The sequence below is a fragment of the Canis aureus genome, chromosome 24, assembly GCF_053574225.1.
Source record: "Canis aureus isolate CA01 chromosome 24, VMU_Caureus_v.1.0, whole genome shotgun sequence".
Lineage (NCBI taxonomy): Eukaryota > Metazoa > Chordata > Mammalia > Carnivora > Canidae > Canis > Canis aureus.
In genome coordinates, this window is record NC_135634.1 from 51,636,028 (window position 1) to 51,663,876 (window position 27,849).

General features: G+C 72.4%; 2 protein-coding genes across 2 annotated transcripts; one reads left to right on the top strand and one right to left on the bottom strand.

Annotated features, from left to right (window-relative positions):
* The first annotated feature begins 871 nt into the window (after positions 1-871).
* On the top strand, positions 872-27,471 carry GPC1 (glypican 1). Its single transcript, XM_077869638.1, has 11 exons — positions 872-929; positions 1,941-2,117; positions 2,852-3,055; positions 20,916-21,074; positions 22,496-22,887; positions 23,573-23,738; positions 24,294-24,424; positions 24,510-24,629; positions 24,716-24,849; positions 25,129-25,304; positions 25,599-27,471. Exons 1-11 carry the CDS (start codon positions 872-874, stop codon positions 25,829-25,831), a joined length of 1,950 nt encoding a protein of 649 aa, XP_077725764.1. The 3' UTR covers positions 25,832-27,471.
* On the bottom strand, positions 14,361-18,247 carry LOC144296359 (uncharacterized). Its single transcript, XM_077869506.1, has 3 exons — positions 17,211-18,247; positions 16,617-17,035; positions 14,361-14,918 (listed from the first exon to the last, which is right to left on the bottom strand). Exons 1-3 carry the CDS (start codon positions 17,407-17,409, stop codon positions 14,385-14,387), a joined length of 1,152 nt encoding a protein of 383 aa, XP_077725632.1. The 5' UTR covers positions 17,410-18,247; the 3' UTR covers positions 14,361-14,384.
* Positions 27,472-27,849: the final 378 nt, after the last annotated feature.

The following is a 27,849-nucleotide window of genomic DNA, read 5'->3' on the forward strand; positions in this document are numbered from 1 at the left end:
TTTCCTATGAGCGTGCAAACAACCGGCTCCGTCGTGCCTTGTGTCTGAGCTGTCATATGTTTGTGTCCGCACAGTGGACAGGCCGGCACCCCAAAGCAGGCAGGGGTGGTCCCATCCCACCCCAGGGCTCCCCACGGTGAACCCACCCCACTCCCACAGCTGCTCCTGCGCAGCTGATGGAGGTCGTGGGTGACAGCATGGGGGGTTGGGGAACTAACCTCCCCAGTGTGACCCAGCCCGGCTCCCGATGCCCCAGCCGCTTGGGCCACACTGTGTCCAGGCCTGGCCACCAGGCACCCCTCATCCAGGGCCATCCTAGACGGGCACGAAACCTGAACGTCCAGGCCCGCGGGGGCAGGCAGGGCGCCGACAGAGTCGGGGTGCCAGGAGCAGGAGGGCTCTGCGGCACCTGGGGCAGCTGCTCGGGGACCACCGCTCATGTCTGTAAAGCAGAACGCCCCTCGGGTGGGGGAGCAAGGAAGGCTCTGTGGGCCAGGCAACCGGACAAAAAGGATGGACACGGATTCTGCATTGCAGCCAACACTTCCTCCCCGTGTGCCCGCGGCGGGGTCCCCACACCTGGCCGCCTTCAGCAGAGCCACCTGCAGCAGTGACCGCCTAGCGGCCACGAGTCTGCCACTGTCTCGCCAGCTGCCCCCTGCACTTGGCCTCCTTGCTGCTTGTCAACAAGGCTCTTTGCCAGGTGCAGCCCCATCAGAGCTGGGGGATCCCCCCACTGGCTGCCCCCCGCTCCCTGGCCATGTACCAGCCCCGCGGAGAGGCTCTGGTCCCAGCTCCTCTCCTTGCCCCCGACTCACACTGAAGTGACTCGGAGGAGACCTTGCAGGTAGTGAGAGGATCTCTCCGGGGGATGGAGCCCCGCTACACCGAGGAGGTGCCCCGGCGGGGCCGTCCTGGCAACCTGCCATGTAAGCGTGGCCGTGGACACTCTGGCCACGCTGCTGTCTGAAGACCCGGAAATGCGCTGGACACCGACCCCGCCCTGAGGAATTTCCCAGGCTCGCTGGATTAAGCGGTGGCAACAGCGATCACCATAACAACAGGACAGAGAGCGCCTCGGGGCGGGTTAAGCCCCAGTCCAGGCCCCCGCGGGACCGGGAGGCACGTGGCCGGGGGTGAGCCCCTGGACAGGGCCTGGACCAGTGTTCCTACCCCTCCCCGGGTGGCCCGAGCCAGGCAGGCACGTGGTGTGGAGGGGGGAGGTGTCCAGGTGGTTGAGCCAGGCCTAGGCAAGAAGGAGCAGGCCCGTGTGCGCGCGTGTGTGTGTGTGTGTGTGTGTGTGTAAGCTCGCACACGCACGCGCTCTACAGGGGTCTGTGAGTCACTGACACGATGAGGCAGCAGGTGCGTGGGGAGGGCAGGAGGTCTGTACCCTGGGTTGGGTCCCCACAGCCTCCATACAATGACTCAGTGTCTCTGGGTGAAGGGAGCAGCCTGCGCGGGAGGCAGGCAGGAGACCCCAGGCCCCTCCTGGGGCTGCGGAGGGCCGGAGCCCCCTCCCTGCACGCGGCCCACACCGCTGATGTGTGTGGGGAGCACCGGGGTGGGGGGCTGCTCCTGGCAGGACGTGAGGCCGGGCGCCCCGTGCCACGCAGCGGGCATCTCTGGGTCCTCCACCGGGGGTGCCCACTTATTGCGTTGCTCCGTTTGTGCCAGCGAGGCATCTGGCCTGGCGGCCTGGCGGTCTCTGCGGCCTTTGCCCACATGGCAGGGGGGGCGGCAGGAGGCCAGGGCGGGGGTGCACGGCTGGGGAAGGCTGGGGAGGAGAGGGGCAGAGAAGACGCGGCCTCAGCTCCTCACCCCCGCCCCGACCGCGTCCCCACTGCCCCCTGCCTCCGCGGGGCCCCCGGCCCTCGGGCCTGCACCCGGCCTCCCCCGCTCCCTGACCTGTCGCTGGCCCCGGCCTCATCCCCTCCCAGGGCGGCCCGCCCCGCCCCGCGACCCGAGCGGGCAGACACGGCCCACGTCGGTCGCACTTGTGTCTCCCCGCGGAGGGGACCCGGGCCCGCGGGCCGGCGGCAACCACCAAGTGGTCGGGGCCTCGTCCCGGGCGGGAAAGGTGGGGCCCGGGGTCCCCGCTCGGCTGCGGCGTCAGAGTGAGCCTGCGAGTGTCAGGTGCGAGCCGGGGCCGCGGGAGGGGCGCCCGGGGGGCACCCAGGGCGCGGGGAGGGGGCGCGGGGGAGGCGGCGCTGCGGGAGCGGCGGGCGGGGCGCGCTGCCAGGGTGCGGGGAGGCCGGGGGCGGGGCCGGGGCGGGGCCGGGGGCGGGGCCGGGGGCGGGGCCTGGCCGGGGGAGCCCCTGATAGGCGCGCGGCGCGCGTGACGTCACGTCCGGCGGGGGAAGCCCTGCCTCGGCTCCCCGCCCCCGCCCCGCCCCCTCAGGTGCAGCCGCCGCCCCGGGCCCCGGGCGTGGGGGGCGCGTCCCCGGGGACCCCGGCCCGGCCCGCGCCGCCCCCTCCGCGCAGCCCCGCCCCCCCCCCCCCTCCCCGGGCGGCCCGGCCAGGCTGCAGCTCGCCCGCCGCGCCCCGCCCCTGCGCGCCCCGCCCCGCCCCGCCCCGCCCCGCCCCTGCGCGCCCCGCCCCGCCCCCTCCGGCCGCGAGGGGCCGGGCCCCGGCAGGGGAGGCGCCGAGCCGGGACTGCGCGCTCGCCCCGCCCGCGCCGTGTGCCGCCGACCGAGCGGCCGGACCTCGCGCCCCGCGCCCCGCGCCCCGCGCCCCGCGCCCCGCGCCGCCGCCGGCTTTTGTTGTGGCGGCTCCTGGGCCGCGGGCCGCGCCGGGACCTTGGCTCTGCCCTTCGCGGGCGGGGGCTGCGCGGCCCCGGGCGGGATCCGAGGGCGGCGCGCGGGCGGGCGGGCGGGCGGGCGGCCCCGCCATGGAGCCGCGGCCCGAGGCTGGTGGCTGCTGTGCGCGGCCGCCGCGCTGGCCGCCTGCGCCCGCGGGGACCCCGCCAGCAAGGGCCGCAGCTGCAGCGAAGTCCGCCAGGTCTACGGCGCCAAGGGCTTCAGCCTGAGCGACGTGCCCCAGGCGGAGATCTCGGGTGAGTGAGGGCGCGGCGCCCCCTGCGCCTGGACCCCGCGCCCTGCGCCCTGCACCCTGCGCCCTGCACCCTGCGCCCCGCGCCCCGCGGGGACCCGGAGGGAGGCGGCGCCCCGGACCCCCCAGGCGGCCCTCGGGCCTCTCGGGGAGCCGCCCCGGCCCGGCCCGAGGCTTTCCGCGGGGCCCCCGCGTGCGCGCAGCCGGGCCCCCCCCCAGGTCCTGGGCGGCGCGGGGCCCCCGCGGGGTGCGGCGCGAGCTGCGCGCGGGGGCGGGGGCGGGGGCGCCGCGACCTCGGCCCCGCGCTCCTGCCCGCGGAACTTGTGCGCGCCGCCGGCCTGGCCCTCGCGCTGCCTCCGGCGGGGAGTCGAGCTGCAGGTGGTCGCGCCTTGGATCCCGCCCAGGGGCCGCGTCTTTTCTTTGTACGAGCGTCGACCCTCCCAGGCATCCTCAGCCCTGCAGCTGCCCGCGGGGCCCGCCCGCCCCCTCCCTGCAGCCTCGGAGGAGCTTTGCCGCCAGCCTGTGTGCGGGTGTGCGGGTGGGGGGTGGATGCAGCGTCCCAGGGACCACCCAGACCCCCGGCTCCTCGCAGTGGGAAGGCGCGGGTGCCCGGGCGCGGTGGACAAGAGCAGAGCCAGATTCCTCCAGGAGAGGTGGCTCCCAAGTGGGGGAAGCTGCAGGGAAGGGCTCTGCTCTGCTCTGCTGGGATGGAGACCCGCGGCCGGGGCAGGGGGTGCAGGGGGGCCGGGGGTGACCCCGCTACAGACCCCGTGGGGTCGCTGACCACGCCTTGCTGGGGAGGGGGAGGAAGCCAGCCTGGTCCTGGCCCAGGCTCCGGAAGGTGGGGCACCCTGAGGGCTGCCTTGAGAGATCTTTGACTCCAAGGGCCCTCAGGGTTCAGGAGAGGCCCCCTCCGGTGGACCCCAAGCAGTCCTTCTGTGTCTGGTCTCCGCTGAGAGTTCCTGTGTAGGACCGCCTCTCTGCCGGGACAGCCTGGTGGGCATGCTGGGCGCCGGGGCCAGCACGGGGCCTTGTGCACAGCTTGGTGTGTGCTCCGCTCCCACACGGGCACAGGAACTTTCTCCTGGGTGTCCCTGGCCTTCTCGCTGGGCCCTGCCCCAGCTGCCCCCCGCCCAGCCCCGGATCTCGGGTGGAAGCCTTCCCCCTGCGTCTCCTTCTTGTATCCACTCCCACTTGGCCGCTGGGTCTTTACCGACCATCCTGAACTTACTCGAGTCCACAGGCCTCTGTCCTGGCTAGGCCGAGAGCAGGGTGGCAGCAGGGTGGCAGCGTCTGGGCAGCTGCCAAGGGCTGGGAGAGAGTGGGGCAAACAGGGCGCGGGGGGAGGCTGAGCTGGGAGATGGGTCTCGTCCACATTGGGGTGGGGTGCAGTGGATTAGGGGCCCCGTCAGAGTGCATGGTGGTCTGAGTGTGACGGGTAGAGATGGGGTGCTGCGTGTGCAGCTGGGGGAGTAGGTCACCCAGCAGCTGTCCCAGCATCGTACTGGCCGGGGCCTCGGCTGCCGCCCTCCTCGGGACCTGGAAGGCCAGGGACTGTGCCCCCCGCAGGGCTACCGCCCTCCCTGCCTGCGCCCCCTCTCCCCGAGCCCCAGGGCTCCTCCATCCCAGGAGCTACTCTCCCCGACTCCTGTGGCCAGAGCCCCCGTGGGCCTGGAGCTCCAGAGCCCCCCCGGGGCCCAGGCGCCGAGATGAGTGCCAGCGCCACGTGGAGCAGAGGATACAGGGTGACCTCGCGGGGCAGCAGCAAGCCCGAGTCCCCTCCTGTTGCAACTGGGCCCCGCGTCCGTGGGCCAGGCGCCCTCTGCTGGCCCCGTGCGGCACGCGCCTCCGGGGAGCCCCGCCTGGGTCTCCTCTCCCAGGGGCCTGCCCCCCCAACTCCTCCCGCGTGGGGCCTGGGGTCACCCCCCTGGTGCCAACCCCCGCTGACTCAGCTGGCCCAGGCCCCGAGGAGCCGCCGGGAGGCGAGGAGGTGGCGTTGGCTCTGCGGGCGGTGCTTACAGCCTGTGTCCGTCCGGGGACCAGAAGCAACGGTGGGCGTGTGAGTGGGGCGTCAGGGTGCCTGGGGCTCCCGTCCGAGAGCCCGTGTGGTTTCCTTGGACGGCCGTGCCTGGCACTTGGTGCTGACGGCTGTCGTTGTACAGGTGAGGGAGCAGCAAGCAGGCCTGGGGGGCAGCAGCCAAAGGCCGGGGGGCTCCCTCCCTCGGGTGCCCGTGCTTCAGAGAAAGTGAGGGTCACCGGGGTCCCTGTGCCGGGCGCCGGGCAAGCGCAGGGCCCCTGCTGAATCACACGCCCACTGGCACCCCGCCCGCCAGCTTGCTCCTGGTTTCCAGACGCCTCCTCAGCCCCAGCCCGGCCTCCCGACACTCAGTGACCGGCCTCATACGGCTCTGACCCTCCGCGGGGGCGCTGGGGACGGGGACCACCCCTGGCCGCAGGCTTCTCTGCTGTAGCCACGGGGGCTGGTGCAGTGACCGGCGCCAGGGAGGGTCTCAGTGAGCAGCTGGGGACCCACGCAGGTACCACGCTCTGCCGGGCCACGCAGGGTCAGCATGGGGGGAGGAGGAAGGCCTGGACAGAGGAGGGGTCTAGAGGTCCAGCCCCGGGGCTTGGTGCCGTGAGAACCGCTTGGCTGCCCTTCTGCCCTGGGGCTGAGGCCTACCTGCCAGCAAGAGTGGGTCCCAGGGTCCCGTGGACCCCACAGCAGGACCACCTCTGGGTGCGCTGGCTCTGACCTCAGGTGGGGTGGGGTCTGGGGGAGGGTCCCAGAAAGGGCCATCCTGGCTTCACCCAAAGGAACCCACCTGGACTCTGTCTGGGGCTGTGGTCTGCGAGGCTCTCACAAGCCACCGGGCACGTGGCCTGGTCCCAGACCACGAAGTTCTGTGTACCCCGTCCTGTTCAGAAGCAGGAAGCACCCCGTGTGCCCGGCTCGGGTCCCCAGGCGGTCCTTGGCCCCCAACCGCACCGCTGCTCTGTCCCCCCGCCGCTCGAGGACCTGTGGTTTCATCATCCCCGGCTTTGAGGCGGGGGGAAGCCCAGGGGAGCCAGGATTTGACGGGGCCACCTGCATGATGCAACGGTCTGAGCACCTTGCTGGACACGTTGCCACGCTCCTGCGAGATGAGGGGCCTCCTCCCTGGGCCTTGGTTCACGTGACAGTCCTGCTGTGCAAGCCGCCCGCCGCACTTGGCCTCTCTGTGCCTCTGCTTCCTCGCACGCCCCAAGGGGACTAGTCACAAGCCCCCGAAGGTCCCCAGGAGGGGCGCTGGCCCCACGCACTGTGCGGCTGGCCCCACGGGTAACCCCCCTTGGCCCTGCCCTGAGGTCTTTGCAGGCCGTGCAGACCCGTCGGTCAGTGGCGTCCGGCTCTTGACAGGCCTCGTTCTGACCCACACTCACCGCACATTTGCCTGTGGGGTCAGACGAGAGAAGGTCTTCGTGGACCTGACTGACGAGGAGGACGCCCCGGGACGCCACGTAGCCCCCTGTTGACCCCAAAGCCTGTGCCGTTCGCCGCCGCCCAGTCCTGGGCTTTGAGTGTCCTGGAGGCCCAGGCCCTGGGAGACCCCCGCTGCCTCCTCCTGCTGCCTCTCGGGGCCCGGCTCCGTCTCTGCGCCCCGCTCGGAACACGTGCTGACGGGCACCCCCCGCGGCCTCTGATCCGGCCTCCCGGCCTCCATCGGGGCTGCGCTCTGGGTGAATCAGCCCTCCGGTAGCTGGGCCTCGTCCTCCGCCTCGTCCCGATTCCCGTCGGTGGAGGCCAGCTCCTCGGGCCTCGGGGCCTGGGTCAGGTGGCCCCGGGCGTACGCGGGACGGCCCGGCTGTGCGTCGCTGGCCAGCAGGTCCGCGGCAGCGCCACGCCGGCCCCGTCCCCCGGGACCCACGGACAAATCAGGGGCGAGTGAGCCTGGGCGGCGGGGGACGTCCATCGGGCTCCGGGCTGGCGCCAGTTAAGGAACCGCGGACGCCGGAGGTTGACAGGCCTTCGGGGTCACACGGGCCTCCGGGGAGGGGCCTGGGACACACGGGCCGGGCAGCGGGCTGGGCTTCAGAGCCAGCAGCAGAGCACGGTTGCGGTGTGGGTGCCCACGCTCGTGCGAGGACATCCACGCCCACAGGCACGGGTGTGAGCCTGGCTGCAGCCAGGAGAGGGACTCCCCCAGGCCGCCGCGAGCCGGGAGGGCCGTGGGGCGAGCCTCCGCCTTCCCCGGGCCTGGACATGCCCAGGCATCAGGAGGACGGGCTCCTCTCCCGGGCCCGGCTCGGCGCTGCGTGATTTCACCGGACCCCGCGGCCCCGTCCAGCCCCCCTCGCCGGGCGCCCCCCGGCTCACGCCCAGCCGTCGGCACAGCCGGGGGGTCAGGCCGTGCCCACGTTTGGGAGAAGAGCCAGGCTGAGGGCGGGAGGGCTGCAGCCCGAGGCCACCCACCCTAGAAGCCGCTCCTGGCTGCCGCGGCGGCTGGCGGCCTTTCCTGCCGAGTTTGTGAACAGGCCTGGGCAGGGGCCCCGAGCTGCCGGAAGTCTCCGGGGGGCGGGGGCGGGGGGTGCTTCCTCCCGCCCCAGGCCGTACCCCACCACCTTCCCAGGTGGGAAGCCGCGGCAGGCAGGTGTGAGCCAGGGCGGGCACGGCCTCCCCTGTGTCCTCTGCAAGGGGGCGCAGGGCCTGGGCTGTGGTGCTGGGGAGGCTGCGGTGGGGCGCACGCGGGCTCTCCCCGCAGGAATCCCGTGGGGGGGTCTAGGAGCCCTGCGGGGCCAGCTCAGCCCCATCCCCTCCTCTGCCCCTGGCCTCGGGGTCACCCCCTAGCTCCTGGCTGGCTCGCCTTCCTGGCACACACACCCCCTCCCACCAAGTAGGTCTCCCTATGCCCACCCACAGCATGGGGGTGGGTCACCCGCCTCCCTGGGGCCGTGGCCGTGCCGCCCCGCGTCCCCGGGCATCCCCCAGCCACCCACGCTCCGGGGCTCCCCCCAAGCCTGGGCAGGCCTCAGCGGTACGTGACTCCAGGCGCCTCCCGCAGGCCAGGCCTGGCCGGGTGCCGGGGGTCGGGAGGGCACCAGCGTCCCCACGGCAGGCCCGGGCCGCGCATACACCAGAAGGTTCTCATCTGGAAGCTCGGGGTCCCGGTGTGGGCCGAGCAGAGTGTGCCCCGGGCCTCCCCACGCCTCCGGCTGCTGCCCGCCCCGGGCGTCCTCTGTCTCTGCGTCTTCGCGTGGGTTCTCCTCCTCGTCAGGGGCCCACCCAGCTCCGTGGGACCCGGCCTCCCCAGTGCCGTCCGCAGAGTCCCCTGGGGGTTAGGCCTGCGGCTCGTGGGTCAGGGCCGCCGTCTGGCCCGTGGCAGCAGGTGGCCCGGCCCGTCTGCTCCGGGCTCTTGGGCGCTCTCCGTCTGGCGACGGCGACCTGGGCGCTGGCTGTTCCGTGACCGTGGCGCCCCCCGACGTCTGGCGCAGGCTCAGGGGCCCAGCAGGGAGGAGCCGGAGCCGGCCCACGACAGCCCCGCAGCCTGGCCCGCTCCTCGCCCCGCCCCCCGCAGGCTTCTCGGGGCTCATCCCTGGTGTGGGTGGGCTTAGGGACCGCAGGCCCGGGCCCGGCTGCCGCTGGGTCTTTCTCGTCTCCGGACCCCATGAGCCTCGACTTTTCCTGGTCAGGGTGGGAGGCCAGGGCTGCAGCGCCCAGCGCCTGCTCGCTGCTGACCTGCCAGCACCTGGGGCCCGGTGGGCACTGAGGGGGCCGGCCTGAAGGGCCCGTGGGGTCAGGGGGCCTGGCTGATGTGGTCGTGACTCAGCGACGCCGCTGTTCCGTGGACGGGCTCAGGGTTCCCTGCAAGCGGAAGCCCCACCCTGGCAGGCGCCGAGCCCCCGGGTGGAATTTCGGGGGGAGGGAGGGGTCGGGGAGCCCGGAAGCGGCACCGGGCTTGGAGAGGAGGCCCAGGACGCACAGCTGGCTCCTGGCACGGAGGCCCCACTGAGGAGGCGCTGCTCATTTGTGCGAGGTGCTCCCTGGGTTCCGGAGGCTTGGCCGGGTGACAGGGCGGCCCCGTGGGGCTCCGTCAATGCTGCTCCCTTGCCATCTGCCCCGACCTCGGCGCCCCCAGGGGCCCAGAGCCTGCCAGACCCCGCCTCCCCGCTGCATCTCGCAGGAGGCACCAGGGTGTTGCGGACCCCCGGGTGGGGGCTGAGGGTGGGAGGACAAACCAGACTCGCACCGTGGAGTGGTGCAGGGCGAGGGCCGGGGGGCCTGGGGGTGCTGTGAGTGCGCCCGGGCACCCGCAGTGGACCTGAGGACCAGGCCGGAGGAAGCGCTGGAGCTGGAGCCCGGCTGGGCCGTCCTTCCCACCTGCTGGGCCGTCCTTCCCACCTGCTGACGCACCGTCCTTCCAGGGGTGTCTGCAGGGCGGCCGGAGGGCTTCGTGTGTGGGTGAGAAAACTGCACCCCAGAAAGGGGTCCCCGAGTCCTGTCCCCCAAGTGCTGTCCGGCGTGGGTGCTGGGTACCTGAGAGGGGTGCCCTGGGCGGAGCGGGGATGGGGCAGGCCATGCGCACCTGCCTCGATGGGGGGCACGGGGCGCTGTCCCGTAGGACGCGGTGCGAGGCTCTGCTCAGCCGAGGACAGAGCCGGGGGCCGAGGCCCCAAGGCTGAGGGGTTCCAGCTGGCAGGGGCCGGGGAGCCCGCAGGCCACGTGAGGCCCCGTGACGGCCCTCGTGAGCGCGGACGGCAGCAGGGCCTCCCGAGGTCAGCGCTGGTGGTGCCGAGCCTGTGAGGGATGCAGAAGGCTGTCCCGGGGGGCGAGGCCCTCCCCCTTCCATCCGTCCCCACCATGTGCTCATCTCTCCCGCTCCCTGGAACACGGAGGGGAGGAGCCGTGGGCTCAGCCTCCCAGAGGGTCAGGGGCTGGTGAGAAGCTCGGGGCCTCCAGACCGTCCCACACCCGGCAGGCCACTGGCCGAGACTGAGCCTCGTCTGCACCCCGGCTGCTCCTCCTGGGACGGCGGCGGTGCTGCCAACGCCGGGGGGACGGGCCAGCGTGACTCCCTCCCTGTGGGCAGCCGGGCCCTGCGCGGGGCGCCCCCCCGGGCTCCCTCCCCGTCAGCACCCGAATTGGCGCAGGTCGGAGGCCTGAGCATCGACCTGTAGGCAACGTCCCCAGCGCTGGGCACCCGCCTCCTGAGCCTGCGTGTGGCCGTCCGCGCGTGTCCTCAGTGCCCGGCGCCAGGCAGGGCCACGTGGGGCCTCGACACTCCCGACACTGCAGACGAAGGACCCGGGGACGGGCACCTTGCTGTCACGGTGCATCCGGGGGGCCGGGGGGGCCGCCGCAGCTCAGACACGCGCAGCTAGAGCCGCGGGCCTAGATCGGGGCTGTTCCAACCAGGAGCAGTTACCCTGGGGCGTGCTGGGGTGGCCAGGGACCCTGTGAGGAGCGGGACGCCCTGGGCAGCTAGGAGGCGGCTTCCGGGAATGCCAGGAGCTCCTCTCGGGAAGCGCTTGATGCCGGGCTCTGGGCGAGGCGGGGGGGCTTGCGGGGCACAGGGGAGGGCGCACCGTCGGCTCTGCGGCCCCGCAGCCTTGTGGGGGGCGGGGGGCGGCTCTGGAAGGAGCGCCTAGTGGTGCACGGACCCCGGCGGGAGGGCAGGTTGCCCACGGCTGGCGTTGGCCACGGGTGCGGGGAGGCCCAGGGAAAGGCGACCGCGGCCGAGGAGGAGAGGACGCCTGTGGTCGTGCCCACCTCCTGCCAACGTGTGGCATGTTCTGGGGCTGCGAACGCGGCCACGATGGGTTCCCAGTGTCCGGCACGCGGGCGCCCGTGGGAGCTGCTGCTGCGCCCGGGACGCGTTACCTGCGGCAGGTGCGGCTCCGAATACCTGTGGGGCGCATCGCAACCTGGAGATAATGGGGTGGTGGACGTCCCCACGCCGCAGATTTCTCTCCTTGTCTGCGAACCATCACGCTTCACCTGGCATCCTTCGTGGTCCTCTGCGTGACCCTCGACTCCCTAGACACCCCGAGGAGGGGCCGGCAGGCTCAGTGCCCGGGCACGGGGCGCCGGGAGGAGGATGGGCAGCGTGTGCCCCAGGAGGGCCTGCAGGGGCTGGGCGCGGGGGGGCGGGCAGCTGCGGGCGACGGGGTTGCCCAGACCTGGGTCCGTCCACGCGGCCCGGGGAGCTGAGCCCCTGCTGCTCGCCAGGGTCTGGGTCCCTGCGGGGAGACGGCTGGCGCGGGCCGAGGGTCCCAGCCTTGTGCGAGCTGTGGCTTTGCAGGCCGCACCCACGCGTGGTGTTTCGTGAGTCGGGAGTCAGGCGGCGTGTGAGTTCAGACACTGCATGAGGTTCACAGTCGCGGCCCTGAGCCCGGGCTGCAGAGCCGAGACCCCTCCCCGCGTGGGGCGCCCGGGACCCCTGCCCCAGGCTGTGCCCCGGCCCCACTTTCTCTGGGACTGAGACTTGGCGGCAGAGGTCCCGGACACTCGGTGCTGGCGGCCTGGGGGGGTGGGGGGAGGACGGCAGGAAGGCCGCGAGGGGAGGGGCTGCCGGAAGGAGGGGGGCGCAGGGACCCGGGCCCTGCAGGGGCGGCCTGCTGGCCTGACAGGCAAGGCCCCTCCCCCGGCCCAGGGCCGCTGTCCCTTGAACCCAGTGCCCATCCTCGGTGGCCATCACGTTAGGAAAGCCCAACACCCGGCCCGCTGGGGATCGAGGGCCGGCTCCGCAGTCACTTACGGGGGGACCCCGAGCCGGTGAATCACCCTCTGCGCCGTGGGGCGCTGTCTGTAACGGGCTGGAGGCAGGGCCCGCTGCGAGGGGCCTGGTGGGGTCAGTGCACCCGTGTGCCCACCCGGGCCGTGCTGCGGGCGCCCACCACGGGGACAGGCCTTCTGTCGCCAAGTCCAGGCTTCCGGAGGGGGCCATGGGGGAGGAGGCCCGGCGGGGAGTGAGGACCCGGGACGGAGAGGAGGACGCTGGCCTTGGTCAGGACCCACTGCCGCTTCCTTCACACCCTGGGGGGAGGGGGGCTCAGCTCCCTGCCTGGCCTGCCCTGCTCGTGGGTAATGAGCCCTGCGGGGAGAGCCGGTGAGGGGTCATCCCGGAGGACAGCCCGTGACTGGGGGGGCTCGGCAGGGGGCAGCTGGTTTTGTGCAGAGACCCATGGGTGGGGAGGCTGCAGAGAGCAGCACAGACCCCGCGTAGAGGTTGCAGGGGGTAGGAGATGGTGGGGGCAGGACCCCGCACACCGTCCACCTGCAGTCTGGCGGCCTGCACTGGGGGGCCTCTCCTCACGGGGGGCGCGGGGCCCTTACCAGCATCCCTGCGGCCCCCCTCTGAGGTGGAGCTGGCCCGTCCCCTCGGCCGTCCGCTCCGGGACTCCCTGGGCAGGGCCATCCCGCCCGTGTGCAGAGCTGTGGTCAGTGCCGTCCGCCCACTGGCTGGGGCAGGGGCAGGGGCCGGGGCACTGGGCACCTGGGGAGCAGGTGTCCCCGTGTCTAGAGGGGCCTGGCCCTTCGCTGATGCCTGCAGCTGGAGCGTCCCTGAGAAACTGAGCTGGAGGAGCCGGGGCATAGGACGCCCCCCAACATCCCCCTGCTCCCAGGACCCGCACGAGGTCGAGGTTGCACCTCTGGGGAGCCGAGCCGGCGGGCAAACGCTGAGGCCGCCTGGCCCAGGTCCGGGAGCCCCATGTGTGCTCAGCAGGGCTGATGGGGCGTCTCCGGTGGTGGGTTCGTGCTCCTGGCAGGAGCGTCCTCGCAGGCGTCCCCCCCCCCCCAGCAGCGCTGGCCCGGCCTGGCTCTGGCAAGTGCCCCGGGAGAGGCCCCCTGACCTACCTGGGACTCCCAAGCTGCCGTTTCCTCCACCTCCGTGAGGGCAAGGGGCACATGGGCCCGCGGCATCCGGCAGCAGGTCCGAGACGTCGAGCATGTCACGTAACGTCTCCCGGCCTCAGTTTCCCCATCGGCAGATGGGGACCAGCGTTCCTTCTTGTTGGTGGAGATACTAGGTCCTGCCTTCTCTGAGGACATTGGGGTTGTGGGTCTGAGGACCCCCGCGGGGGACGTGCAGGGAGGCCCCACCCCGTGTAAGGCCTGCCGGGGTCCGCAGGTGGAACTGTGGGTTCTCCGGTTACACTGGCGTCCGGGTCACTTACGATCTTACCGTGCGGTTCTGTCCCGAATGATTTGAAGCAAATGATAAATCTTGGGGAAGGTGTGTCCCCCGGATTGAGTGTGAGGGTGTTGCAGGTTTGGGGGGGGCGGAGTGCTTGCTTTTTTGGTGCTAAAATATGCGTGAAGAGTCCTCACCTTAGCCACTTCCTTCCGGGCCGAGGGCCGTCAGTGCACCCCACGGCCACCAGCGCCGTCAGAGCGGAGCCGTCCCACGTCCCCCAACTGAAACCGTGCCCCCGCCCCTGCGCCTGCCCCGCTGCCGTCCCTGCCCGCTGTGGGGACCCCACGTAAGCAGAGGCGAGCGGGGTTTGCTGTGCCGGGTCCGGCCGCCGTCACCGGCGTAACCTTCCAAGGTCGGGGTTCGTGTGCGCCGTGAGGGCCACGCCGGGTCCCGTCTCATGGACGCGCCACGTCGTGAGCGCCACCCGGCCCCCCACACACGCACACTCGGGTTTTTCTACCCTTTGGCCGTCGTGGGGACGCAGCTCTCAACGGGACTGTGCAGGGTCTGTTCGAGTCCCTGCGTTCAGGTCTTTGGGGCCAGATCCTTATACACTTAAAAATTAGGCAGTTTATCTAAAATTCTAAATGTACCTGTGTCTGTACGTGCAGCCCCTCGCTGGGGTGGTGAGAGGGCAGGGGCGGGCGGAGGTGCTGGCAGCCTCCCAGTCACAGGGAGGAGACCGGACCCCCCAGGACCCCCCAGGCACAGGCCGTTCTGCAGAGCGAGCCCGCTCCTGCCTCAGCTCCGCCCGCCTGGGAGGAGTCCCCTGGGCCTGGGATCAGGGGAGGTCTTGCGGCTGGAGAGCTGGGGGAGGCCAACAGTGCTCAGCGGCACGGTGGGGGGCCCCCCCCCCGAGGGCTGGGCATCGCCCCAGGTGGGAAAGAGGGGGCCGATCCTGATACCCTGCACAGCACGCAGCGGCTCCTCCATCTCCTGCGAGGTGCCGGGCTCTCCGGACGAACAAGGGAGCCCTTGTGGGGAGCAAACGCACCCCGAGAACCGCCCCCCGTGGCACCCGCGTGCCACTGGCCCTCCTGCTGCCTCTGGGGAGGGGTCAGGTCACGGAGGTCTGGAGCTGCCACGCTGGGGCCGCCGTGGTCAGCCTTGGATGCCACCACGGACAAAGAGTCTCTGTGCAGTTTCTTCGTACGCATTTGTTTATTGACCCAGGTCTGGCCTGGGTGCTGGGCAGGGGGGCAAGAGAAGGGAGGTGGGGGCTCCCAGCAGCACGTGGAGTGGCCCTCCTGCTGCCAGGGAGGGTGGCCAGTTGGGACTTGGGGAAGGCCCTGGCGGCGGGGGGGGGGGTCCCGGTACTGAGCAGGTGCTGTGGCCCCGAGGGACCTGGGGAGGCTTCCTGGAGGGAAGGCTGAGGGGGGCATTGAGAGGGCCGGGCAGGGGGAGGAGCCGACATCCAGAGTTAGGGCAATGGCAGGTCACAAGGTGCCCGGGAGCGACGGGCTGGGATGCCAGGCCGAGGCTGGCCGTGCCTGTGGACGTGGCTATCAGGCTTCGTGGGCAGTGGCTGGGTCCGAGGGGATCGGCCAAGCCCCCTGCCCCTCCCCGGCCGTCTTGGCAGCCCCCGTATTTATGGGGCCTGAGCTGAGAGCAGGCCCAGGTCGCCGTGTGCCCACAGGCCGTCCGCTGGAGGGTCTGCTCGGTGTCCCCGCCCAGAGGAGTCTGTGCCACCTCCGCCTGTGGGGCATTCAAGGCGTCTGCAGGGTATCCACGGGGGACACATCCGAGAGGCTCTCGGCGCTGCAGCCGCCCCTCTGCTGTTCCGTGTCGTTCCCTGCGGACTTGTCACAGGGCGCCCCCGGCTGCCCCGGGCCCCAGGGGAGGGCGGGCACTCCGGCGGGATAGCAGGGCTGTGCGGAGCCACCGCCGCCCAGCTCCCAGCGGGGACTGGCGTGTGCACGTGCCCATGGCAGCGTTTCAGGCCCAGCCTTGGCCGGAGGGGTGAGGCTCCAGGGGGCACTCGGCCCTGGGCCCCAGGAGAGCCAAGACCTGAGGTCACAGGTGGCACAAACCCCTTCGTCCCGATTCATTCTGAGGCCATGGCAGGAGCTGTGAACCTTGAAGCAGCCCTGGGGAGGCCGGGGCGAGGGCCCCACTGCCTCACCAACCCTCCCCAAGCCTGGTGCCCACTGGGAGGTTCCGAGCGGGAACCAGGGCTTAGCTGTGAAGCCGCCGCTTCTGGGGTCTGGGTGGACAGCGGCCCGCCAGGCCAGGCTCTCCGTGTGCAGGCTGGCTGAGGGCGGGTGGCCCGAGCGGTGAGGGTGGTGGTGTCCCGTGGGGTGGCGGCCAGCTGGAGGCGAGGCCAGGCCCAGGGCTCCAGGGAGTAGGGGCTATTGGTGCCGTGGGAGGGAAGGGTGAGGCACAGTGTGGGACCGTGGGGGGGGGGGGGGGACGGGCTGGGCGCAGGGCCTGAGGGGTCAGGTCGCTCGCTGTGCCCCAGGGGGAGGCCCAGGTCGCGGAGGTCAGAGGCTGGGCTTGGGCCTGTGGGCTCCCTGGTGGTGGCTCTGCGTCCAGGGGTCCCCGGGGGGAACCTGGGCCTGCGCACCCCGACCCCGTCAACATCCTGGGAGGGCCCGGGCGCAGATGGGGAGCCGCTCCGGGAGGGGCCGGGCTGGGGGCGCGGTTCCCGGGCCGGGGAGGCGCGTCCGCGCGCAGGAGCAGAGCCGCGAGCCGGAGCCGGGAGCCGGGAGCCGCGCCCTCGCCGTGCGCGCCAGCGCAGCTCCTCCCCGGCTCCCGCCCCGCAGCGCCCGGCCCGAGTGCGCGCCGCCCCCCGCCTCCGCCTCGCCTCCGCCTCCGCAGCCCCGGCTCCCGCCAGGCTTCCGCTCGAGCCCTCCCACCCCGGGCCCTGCCCTCCGCGCCCCGGGCGCCCCCAGCCCCCGCCGGCCGCTGCGCCCTCGCCAGGCCCGTGCGCTCCCCATCCCCGCCGCGCGCCCCGCACCGCCCACGCCCGCGCCCTTCCCCGCGCGCCGCCCGCATCCCCGCATCCCCGCATCCCCGCGGCCGCCCGCCGCTCCCCGCCCCGCCGCAGCCCCCCTCCCCTCCCCTCCCCTCCCCTCCCCTCGGGCTGCCGCAGCCCCCGCGATCCCGCCGCCGCCACCCCTCCCCGCGCTGCCGCGCCCACTGCGGCAGCCCCTTCCCCGCCAATCGCCGCCCGCCTCCCCTGCGCCCCGCCCGCGCGCCCCCCCGCGCCCCCGCGCCCCCGCGCCCGGCGCCCGCCGCGCCCACTGCACCAGCGCCGGCCCGCGCGCCTGCAGCACCGACCGAGCTCCGGCCCCGGCCCCGGCTCTGCTCCGGCTCCGCTCCCGCCCGGCGGCCCGGCCTTTGTTCCCCGCCCGCCAGCAGCCCCTCGCGGCCCGGGCCCACCCGTGCACCCACCCGCGGAGGAGGCGCCCGGCGGTGCCCCTCGGCTTTGGGTCCCAGCGCGCGCGGGGGCTCCTTGGTGACACCGTCATTCGCCTGCAGTGGTGGTGGGGGCTCTGGGTGGCGAGTCCCGGGCAGGGAGGCCGGCTGGGTGGGAGGCAGGAGGGGTTTGGGTGCTGGTGACGTGCCCGCAGGGAGCGGGTAGGAGATGGTGGCTGGAACGTCCTCTGCAAGGTGGGTCTGCGGCCAGCCCTCTGCAAGGAGCCTGGGCCATCCTCTGACGGGGCCGGTCGGGGGCAGACGCCTCCGTGGGGAGAGGTGACAGGAGGGTGTGGAGCGCGGGTGTGGACAGCACCCCAGGACCTTCCTGTGCTCCGTGCCTCCCACCCTGGGCAGCTGCTGGACGTGCCAGGGGGATCCTGTGGCCACTGCAGCTGCACGGGGTCCGGGGGCAGGAGGGGGCAGTTGTCCAGAGAAGAGGATTGCTTGGGGACAGCCATCCGCGCCTGCCCACCCCCAGTCCACCAGCAAGACCCGGAAGGTCCAGGACCGAGGGCAGGGGAGGTGGGCAAGCGGCCCCCCCTGCTCTTCCAGACCTGGGCCTCTCACCTGGTGGCGTTGGCGCCTGGAGCTGTACACGCAGCCCAGCGCGGGCTGATTGTCTACAGCGAGTTAGCGCTCGGGGGTGGCTGGGTCGGTCGGTGCAGAGCATCGGGGATGTGGCTGTGGAGACGGGTTGAGCCGACGGTCTGCATCCTCTGGTGTGAGCCTGGAAGCTTCTGGAGAGATGGGCTTGGCGTGGCGCCATCTTCCCTCTGCAGTCTCCTTGGGAGGGCTCCAGCGCCACCAGTCACAGGTGGCTGCCAGGCTGGGCCTGGACACTTGAGGTCTGTGTCCGGCGTTGGAGGTGCGACCACTGCCGGGGCGGGGGTCTTGGGCTAAAGCACGGGGGTGACAGTGCTGGTGATGGTGGCTGCTGGGTGGGGACGCTGTCGGGAGGCTGCTAAGACCGGACAGCTGGGGGCAGAGGCTCAGCAGGTGGCAGGAGGGCGGGAACCTCAAAGATGTTAAGCCCCGGACCGTTGGGGCTGGTGAAGAGAAGTCGGGGATCTGAGGTGACCCCAGGGGAGAGGACAGACATGTGGTCTGCCGCCCAGGAGGAGAGGCAGCTGCTGCTGGGGTTAGGATGTGGGGGCAGGGAATTTAACCTGAGGAGCAGGGGCAGAGGGCATCTGGGACTCTGGGCGCAGGGCCTGGGGGAGAGGTGTTGCAGGGACTGGGGTGGGAGTGAGCCGTCCTCCCTTTTCCCCCCCAAAACACCTGGATTGCCGGTGGGAGGAAGTGTCCCACCGGCTAAGGAAGGGAGAGTTCTGGAAGGATGTGGATGTGGCCAGCTGTGGCAAAACCAGGGAGAAAGAAGGGGTGGTCGCTGGCCAGCTTGGGGGGGGGGCTCAGTGGGAAGAGGGGACCCGCGGAGGCCTCGGGGTGCCGGGGGAGCATTCCCCCTCCTGGCAAGGCGTCGCTCCCCTGCAGGCACCGAGCAGAGGGGAGAGGTGGGCGTTTGGGGGCCGGGGGGTCTGGGATGCCAGTACCGGGATCCGTCGGGGTGGATCCCACGCTGCCGGGGGCTGGGAGCTCGCTGTCGCGCCCGGCGGCCCCCACCCCAGCTGGCTCCGGCCAGGGGGCGCAGGGGGTGCCCCGCGCAGCCCCCCGCCCCCGGCCATCGGATGGCGTGCGGACCCAGGCCGAGCGGGCCGGGGCGGGCAGGAAGGGAGCACGAGGCGCCGCGTCTGCCCGCAGCCGCCTTGGGGGCCGCTCGGCCCAGCCCGCCCGGGGCCTCAGGCCGGCGCCCGGGCTCTGGCTCCGTGTCTTCACTCCCGTGTGTCCGAGGAGGGAGGGAGGGACGGGGGCTGTGCTGGGGCAGCCGGAACAGCGCAGGCCTCCGGGCGGCTGGACGAGGGGGCCGGGCGGGGCGGGGGGCCCCGGGGCGGCCGCTGGGGGGTGGCGGCCTGCTGCCAGCGCCAGGGAGCCCCCGTGTCCCCCCGGGTTTCGTCCTCACCTCCGGGGCTCGGCCGTCTGCTGTCTGCGTGAGCGGCAGGTTCGGGGCGGGGGTGTGTTCCCCTCCCGGGCCCGAGGGTTCGGGGGCAGCAGGTCACAGATGCTGTCCCCCGTGGCCTCCGAGTACCTACGCTTTGGCAGCCCGTGCCCGCCCGGCCAGCCTGGCCCCGGTGCCCATCACGGCAGAGCCCCGGGTGCCCCGCAGAAGCTCCAGGCAGGCACCTGCCCCCTGCCCCAGGCCACACCCCCCGGTTCACCTCCCACCCCACCCCCCAGCACCCCTGGGAGCCCGGCAGGCAGAGGATGCTCTCCCCTCCCGGCCTGTGTTGGGGGAGGGAGCTCAGGTTCCTCCTGGTTGGGTGCACAGGGACCCCGTGGAGGGGACCCTCATCCTGCGGGTGTCCTGCCTCCTGCTGGTTCAGGGCCACACGTCAGTCGGCAGAGGCCCCTGGCAGAGAAGGATGGCAGGTGTCCTCAGGCCCAGCCCTTCCTGCCTGGAAGCACCTGCCCCCACCCAAGAGAAAGGGCACAGCGATGTTGGCAGGTGCCTCCTCTGCATGAGGCCCCCGGGAGCCAGGCCCTGACCCTTGACCCCAGCCGACCCCCGCAGGCCCTGGGAGTCCCGATTCACGCAGGGGGCAGGTCTCAGAGCCCCGCTGTCACACCCGCACGGACCTCAGGCCCTCCCGGAGATGGGCACAGTGGCCTGTCTACCCCGAGGTCGGGCGTGTCCCACAGTGGGGGGATCAGAGCGTCCCTCAGGCGGCCCCGCCAGCATCACTTCCAGGCGCCGGGAGAAGCGGTGGTGGTGCCCGGGCCAGGTGCAGGGCGCAGGTGTCCGAGCCCCGGGCACCTGGGGCCCTGGGGGAGCCTCAGGCACATCTGGGAAGGGGAAGAAGAGGCTGGTCTTCTTGCCTCTGCCCCCTCCCGTGCCCCCCACACCTCCCCTCACCCGCCACATGCCACCCGGTGCAGTGGCCTGCGGGCCGCCCCGCGCCTCCCGGTCACTGGCGGGCACGGAGCCCACACATGGCTTCCGCTCTCTCACCTGCGGGGGCCGGAGAGACACCCCACCCCGTCTGACCCCCGGTTCCCACGGGCCCTTTGGGCCAGTTCAGCCTCAGGATAATTAGGCCTTTGTCGTGCCCCCCACCCAGCGTCTACCCGGGCGGCCCGTGCCCTCCAGGCTCTGACCCTCCCCTGCCTCAGAGCTCCGCCCAGGCCGCTGGGCCCTGTGAGCCCTCCACCCGCCCCTGTGCGCAGCAGACCCGCCTCCACTCCCACTGGGGTCGCCGGGGGTGGGGCCCGGGGGCAGGGAAGGGGGGAGGGGCACCCCCGTGCAGGTGGCGCCTTGGGTGTGGGACCTGAGGGAGCAGCTCGGCTCCTCCCTGCGTCCTGTGCGCCGGACAGGGAACCCAGTCTCTGCGGGCCTCAGTTTCCCGGTCTGTAGAATGGATCCCAGCATCCTCCTCAGAACCGCAGTTGTGAAAGCAGCACCTGTGCGTTCCTGGAGGAGCTCCCTCCCGTCCCGCACCCGCCCCCCTGCGCGGGCAGCCCCGAGTCCGCTGGGCTGTGTGGCCTCAGCACCTGTCTGCAGCCCCGGGTGGAAACGTGGGTGGTGCGGTGCTGTGAGCGGTGCTGCCCGGGAGCCAGTGCCCGGGGCTGCAGCAGGAGGGCTGGGGAGGGCTTTAGGGCGCGGAGGTGCGTCCAGGCCCCGTCCTGACCGGGTTAGGCTGCCCCCCCACATGCAGGGCGCACCTCGTCGGTAGCCCCACCCGGGCCAGCCGTTCTCCCTGGGAGCTGCGGCTCTGGCCTGGCATGGAGGGAAGGAGGCTCTGGGTGTCCTGGCATGCCCCTCGGGGGGCCCTTCCTCCCTCCCCATTCTCAGCCTGGGCCCCGGCAAGGGGCGCCCTGCAGGCCGGGGAGCTTACCCCAGGGGCCCAGAGTCTGGCAGCGCCGCCCTCTGCGCACACCCGGGGCCCTGGGGCAGTTCTGCTGGGCAGGGCCCCCCGATGGCCCTCCTCACTGCCTGGTGGGGGGGGGGGCTGGGAGGAGCCAAGGGGGGCTGACCTGGAACATCCCTGCGCTGGGGCTCAGCCCTCCACACCCCTGCCTTATGCCCACCCCCGTGTCCTGCCCAGGCCCGCCCCCTGCCGGAGCCGTGCCCCCTCCCAGCGTCGCCGTCCATCCCCACCCTGCCCAGGCCCCACCAGCCTCCGGGGCGCCCCCGTTCCTCACAACAGCCCCTCCCCACAGGAGAGCACCTGCGGATCTGCCCCCAGGGCTATACCTGCTGTACCAGTGAGATGGAGGAGAACCTGGCCAACCGCAGCCGGGCCGAGCTGGAGACGGCCCTCCTGGACAGCGCCCACGCCCTGCAGGCCACCCTCGCCACCCAGCTGCAGAGCTTCGATGGTGAGCAGGCACCGGGCTTGGGGACCACAGGCAGGGACACCTCCCCTGGCCAGGCAGGAGCAGGAGGCTGCCCGCGGCGAGGCCCACGTAGGGACCCACGGGGCCAGGAGCCGACTGCGGGCACCCTCGTCCCCCCGTGCTGGGCCCGTAGGCGGAGATCAGGACCATCCCTCCATCGGCCCCTCGGAGGGGACCCTCTTGCTCTAGAGGTGCCTCCTTGTCAGTGGCAGACAGGGACGGGCCCTGCCCTGGCCACCATGGGGGCAGCGGCCTGAGGATGGGCCCACCCGGCTGTGGGAGCAGGAGTCTGGGGCCCCGGGGGCGGCCGTCCTGTCTCCAGGGCAGCTGCCGGGGGCGCCCCTCAGTGCCTGACTCTCACCCGCTCTCGCACCAGGTCCGGGCAGACAGCCAGTGCCCTGGACAGCACAGAGTGGGTTGGCGTAGTCACGTCCACCGCGATCACGTCCAGGGAATGGCGGGGGCGCTGGGGTGGGGCCCCCGGGAAGTGACCTCTGAGCTGAGATCGGAGCCGGAAGTCTAACCGGAGGGAGAGGGTGCGTCTGCAGCCGACAGGCCCGTGACCTCAGCCCCCGACTCGGGCTCACCGTTGCACGACCGGGCTCCCAGCCAGTGCGACAGCCTCAGGCCTTGGCTGGGGTAGATGGAGGGGAGCCCCCACCCCCTGGCCACCGGGGTCCTGCGGCCTACGCAGGGAGGGTGGCCGTAGCTCTTGGGGACGGGTCTGAGTGGAGGGCCTGTGTGGCCACAGACTGCAGTCTCGCTGCCAGAGGGGGTGGGCACTGTTCGGGGGCCCCGTGCTGGGCACAGAGGGTACAGGGGCATGTCCCCAAAGCCCCAGAGGTCTGCTGCACCTGTTCCTGCCCTGCTGGAAGGCTTCACGCCCCGGTGGTCCCTGTGCACATCCCAAAGACTCAGGGGATCCTCCCCAGGCCCTCAGGCAGCCCAGCTTCTGGGGGACACAATGAGAGCTGAGGCTTCCGGAACCAGAGGGAGAGCATCTAAGAGAAAGACGGAGAGAGGGGGCCAGACGGGGCCAGACACTCGGGGGTAGGAGGAGAGAGCAGGAAGGCGGTGGGTTCCGCACCTGCCCCCCGGCTCCGAGGATCCTCCTGGCCCCCTTCCAGGTGATCCCAGTAGGTCACTGACGCCCTGTGTCCGTCCCCAGCTCAGAAATGTCAGCGGGAGGCCCTGAGACCCAGGAGGGCTTTTGCACCTTAGGCCTCGGGGGCGGGGGAGGTCTCGAGCGCCCTGGGGGCGCCTGGGGCCCTCGCAGCCTCTGCAGCCTGGGCTCTGAATCTCCCGGAGCAGCAGGGGTCCCAGGAAGAGCCCCGAGTCCCCCTCGTGGCCTCACGGGGGGGCAGGAGGCCCCGAGGCCTCACGCCCACCTCCCCGGGCCCCAGATCACTTCCAGCAGCTGCTGAACGAGTCGGAGCGGGCGCTGCAGGACGCCTTCCCCGGCGCCTTCGGGGAGCTGTACACGCAGGGCGCCAAGGCCTTCCGGGACCTGTACGCCGAGCTGCGCCTCTACTACCGCGGCGCCAACCTGCACCTGGAGGACACGCTGGCCGAGTTCTGGGCCCGCCTGCTGGAGCGCCTCTTCAGGCAGCTGCACCCGCAGCTGCTGCTCCCCGACGACTACCTGGACTGCCTGGGCAAGCAGGCCGACGCGCTGCGGCCCTTCGGGGAGGCTCCGCGGGAGCTGCGCCTGCGGGCCACCCGCGCCTTCGTGGCGGCGCGAGCCTTCGTGCAGGGCCTGGGCGTGGCCGGCGACGTGGTCCGCAAGGTGGCCCAGGTGCGCGCAGCGGCCCGGGCTCCCGGGATGCCCCCGCGACCTTGCCCCCGCCCCCGCCGCCCCCTGGGCCCTGGGGCCTTCTGGCCGTCAACCTGCCGCGGCCCCGGGGTGCAGACAGCACGCCGCAGGGCTGAGCTCTGATGGGGGCAGCCGTCCGTCCCATCTTCGGCGGGCAGGGCCCACGCAGGACGGGGAGGGAGACGGGCGGGGGGCGAGATGCCCAGAGGACTGCAGGGGCGGGGGGACTGGAGCCGAGGGTGACATGCTCAGAGGCCAGAGCAGGCTGGGTGGGGCCCGCGTCTTTGAGGACCAGCAGGCGACCTCCCCGCCGGGGCCCACGGGAGCCACCTCCACCTCCGGCTGCCGCCACAGTCCCCCCATCTGCGTGGCAGGGGGGTACTCCCGTTACCCTGGAGGCTCGGTCACAGCCGTATCCTGGGGAATCACGTGCCGCGATGGCAGCAGTGATGAGGACGAGTGACCCCACAACTGGGAGGCCTGCGTGACCATCTGAGGACAGACAGGGTCCCCGAGGAGGGCTGGGGCCCGGCGGAGGGCGCACGGTGCTTGGGGCGGAGCTGCGGCCTCCTGACCTCTGCCCAGAGCCCCTGCCCCCTCCCACCCCGGGGCTCCGTGGGGGGCGCGCACACCCGCAAGGCGGGGCTCAGGCTGCCTCCCTCCCCAGGTGCCCCTGGGCCCTGAGTGCTCCAGGGCCGTCATGAAGCTGGCCTACTGCGCCCACTGCCTGGGGGTCCCCGGCGCCCGGCCCTGCCCCGACTACTGCCGCAACGTGCTCAAGGGTTGCTTGGCCAACCAGGCCGACCTCGACGCCGAGTGGAGGAATCTTCTGGGTGAGCCGTCACTGAGCTGCGCCTGAGCGGCCCGGGGCCCACGGGGGGGTGGAGGGGACAGAGCCAGGCCGGACCGCGGGAGGGGAGTGGGCCCGGGGTCGAGGGATGGGGAGGCTGCGGCGAGCAGAGCCTGGTATGCAGCCCCGTGGGGTCGTGGCTCCTGGGCCCCCCCGGGGCAGGCGCCCCACTGCGCGGACACGCAGCACCTGTGCGGGCCGCCGGCGTGGACGCCTGCTGGCACGTAGTGGGCCGCCCCTGACCACATCAATGTACATGTAACGTGGACACGTCACGATGGGAGTCGAGCCAGCACGTGTGAGCTCGCACACGCCCACGGTGGGCCAACTCCGTACGTGCCAGCACGCGCCTAAGCTTCCGTACACGTGCGTTCAACATAGATACACGCCAACGCACGTAGGAGCTGACACGTCACGCCCGGACCCCTGGCGGGCCGCGAGTGTGCACGTCAACCCCCGCCTGAGCACACGTGTCGACAGCGGGTGGCTAATGTGTGTGTTCACAAAATGTGCGTGCGCGTGTTCGTATTTGTGCCAGACTCCATGGTGCTCATCACCGACAAGTTCTGGGGCCCTTCCGGAGCAGAGAGCGTCATCGGCGGCGTGCATTTGTGGCTGGCCGAAGCCATCAACGCCCTCCAGGACAACAGGGACATCCTCACCGCCAAGGTGCGGGCAGGCGGGGACCGTGGGCGTGGAGGGGCATCCACGTGTGGCCTCGTGCCGCTCCAGGACCCCTGTGCTCTGCCCCCAGGTCATCCAGGGCTGTGGGAACCCCAAGGTGAACCCTCAGGGCTCCGGACCCGAGGAGAAGCGGCGCCAGGGCAAGCTGGTGCTACAAGAGAAGCCTCCCACGGGCACGCTGGAGAAGCTGGTGAGCGGCCCTCAGCCACCGGGCCCTGGGTGGACGGGGCGGGCGGGCCGAGCGGGGCGCCCCATGGCCTGACCGCTGCCCTGCAGGTCTCGGAGGCCAAGACGCAGCTCCGCGATGCCCAGGACTTCTGGATCAGCCTCCCCGGCATGCTGTGTAGCGAGAAGATGGCCATGAGCAGCGCCAGCGATGACCGCTGCTGGAACGGCATGGCCAAAGGCAGGTGGGTGCCGCCTGGCTGACCGCAGGCTGGCCGGCCCTGTGGCCTCACCCGGGTCCCCAGCCTGGCCCGTGGCACCAGGTGCTGCATGCACAGGGCCATGCCCGACCCCGGACACGCAGCAGGACCCAGCTCCCTGCAGCAAGCACCACGCTCAGTGCATCCGCTCCCCACTCTGGGCTCCTGGCAGGCCCCCAAAGGCCACGGGGGTCTCAGGCATGCCGGGGAAGTGCCCCTCTGCAGGGAGCGGGCGGTGACCCAGGGCCTGTCCTCGGCCCCCAGGTACCTCCCAGAGGTGATGGGCGACGGCCTGGCCAATCAGATCAACAACCCCGAGGTGGAGGTGGACATCACCAAGCCCGACATGACCGTCCGCCAGCAGATCATGCAGCTGAAGGTCATGACCAACCGGCTTCGCGGCGCCTACAGCGGCAATGACGTGGACTTCCAGGACGCCAGTGCGGGCAGGGCCCCCGGGACCGGGAGGCGCGGGCGGGCGGGCTCGGGCACAGAGGAGGGACCCTCCCCAGCCTTGGGCTGCTGCCGCTGCCCAGGCGTGGACGCCGAGCACCCCGCTCCACACGCACCCCAGTCCCCAGGGTGTGCATCCGGCCCTGGCAGGCCCCGGGCGGGTCGGGCAGCTGTGCTCGGGGTGGGGCCGGCATCGCCTGGCACGGGAGGCCCCCGGGGCGGGGTGCGGGGCGCGGGGTCCACAGCGGGGCCAGCCTGCTGGAGCCTCCTCTCCTCCCCAGGCGACGACAGCAGCGGCTCGGGCAGCGGGGACAGCTGCCCGGACGACCTCTGTGACCGGAGGGTCAGCAAGAAGAGCTCCAGCTCGCGGACGACCCTGACGCACGCCCTCCCTGGCCTGTCGGAGCGGGAGGGCCAGAAGACGTCGGCCGCCAGCTGCCCCCAGCCCTGCGCGTCCCTGCCGCTGCTGCTCCTGTCCCTGGTCCTCTCGGCCGCCAGGCCCACGTGGCGGTAACTGCCCCAGGCCCCAGGGACCGAGGCCAAGAACTGACTTTGCCAAAACGCAGAACAGATGATATTTAATTCTCCTCGGCCTAGAGGCCCCGGGGCAGGACAGGGCGGGGCGGGGGCCCCCCAGCCCCGTGACTGCGCGGGGGTGGGGCGGGGGTGCCGCTCCCCCCACCCCCGCCCCGGCCTGGCTCCGCCCGCCACCCTGGCTTTTAATTTTGTATGAGGCCCTCAGGTCAGCCAGGAACAATGTCCCCAAAAGCCATGTATTTCAGGGACCCGGGGGCTGCCGGGGGCCACGTCCCGCCTGCCCGCCTGCGCCTGCCCCAGCTCCCCGAGCAGCGTCCCGCTGGAGAGCGCGAGCCTGTGCCTTCCTCTCCTGCCTCCTCCCGCGGGAACTGCCAGGCTCCACGGTCGGGAACCAAGGCCCACCCCTCGGAGCCTCGGCATCCCGGGGGGGCCTCGGGGTTCTGGCCTCCGGGGTGCAGCAGGGCCCTTGAGATTATGCATGACGCCTCCAGACTCACCAGGGCCCCGCGACGCCGCGCCCCAGAGGCCTCTGCGCTGGGCGAGTGCCAACAGGAAGGCAGCCTCGCCCACCAGCGCGGGTGGACCTCGTTCCTCCCCAGGACCAGCCGCCAGGGCCCCGGGGCGCGCAGGTGGCCGCGGTGGTCACGCCCTGGCGCATCAGGGCACTTGGCGGACCTTCGTGTGAGGATGGGGGTGCCCACCCTGGCCGTCCCAGGAGAGCAGGCCGGCCCCGTGTGGCTGTGGGCACCCCCTTCAAACGCGGGCCCCACGCCTGCACCCTAGGTGACGGCCGCTGTGCGCAGGTGCCGCCCGCCCACGCCGCTGCCTCTCGTCCCCACAGCCCGGGCTGACGCGGGCGGGGCTGGAGGGGACACCTGGCCCTGCCGACCAGAGGCCCGCCTGGGTCCCTCCTGGCCGGCGGCTGCAGTGGGGCGGGGGGGGTGGGGGGGGGCGGCGCTTTGACAGTTAAGGGCTTTTCCAAACGTACATACGTTCACACCCGTGTTCTACTTGTTCACCCGGAGCTGGGGAAGGCTGGGGCTCCCCACACCTGGGGCGCCCCTGCTCACTCAGGCTGTCGAGCCCCCCGGCCCCGGAGCTCCCTCCCTCCCAGGCCCTTGCTGCTGGACCCGGCCAGAGAGGGGCTCGGGCAAGGGGACCCTCGAGGGCCGGGGGGTGCTGAGCCCCCGTGGCCAGAGACGCAGTCCTAACCAGCACCCGGGCCCGACGAGGCCACTTAGCACTGCTTTGCCTTGCCTCTCACGCTGCTCAGGGCCCCCCGCTGTGCCCCACCAGGCCGCGCAGCCCCACGGGCACCCCCACCCCGTCATAACCCTGCTCATGCCAGACCAGGGCCCGGGCCTGGGGCCTCCTTCCCCGTAGGTGACGGCCTGCTGGACTCTCAGGGGCTCGGGGGCGGCCGCCCGTGCACCCGGACGCCAGCATTTGGCCGCACGTGGACCTCCCCCCGGGGGCCCGCGCTGTACCTGCCTGAGGGGGCGGCCCCGGCACAGTCGCCGGCCGGGCGGTAGCCAGGCCTGCTGTGTCCTGCTGCACGGTGTCGACTGGCGTCATTTGCTCTTGAGTCCTTGTACGAATAAAAGGTTGGAGAGCTTGTGTGGCCGCCGTGACCCATCCTGCCCAGCTCGGGTGAGCACGTGCCGGCGGGCTGTGCGCAGAGGACGCGACTCGGCTCGCGGGGAGGTGGGTGGGGACCTGTGGTCGGCGTCTCCACTTCCCTCCTGGGCCCACGCACTGCCCGGGGAAGCAGAAGGCCAGGCCCGCCCGCTGTCCACTGCCCTGCTCTGCACTCCCGTCCCGATGCATGGCCTGGAAGGTTCCGGTTCCCGCCAAGCAGCCTCAGGTGCCCAGGAGGCCAGCGCCTGGGGACCGGCATTGTCCCGGCTGGACGTCCCGATGGGCCGTGGAGCCCTGCTGCCTCGCCAGGGCAGCCACCTCCTGCCCCACCGGCTGCCCGGCCGCCTGGAGTCCTGC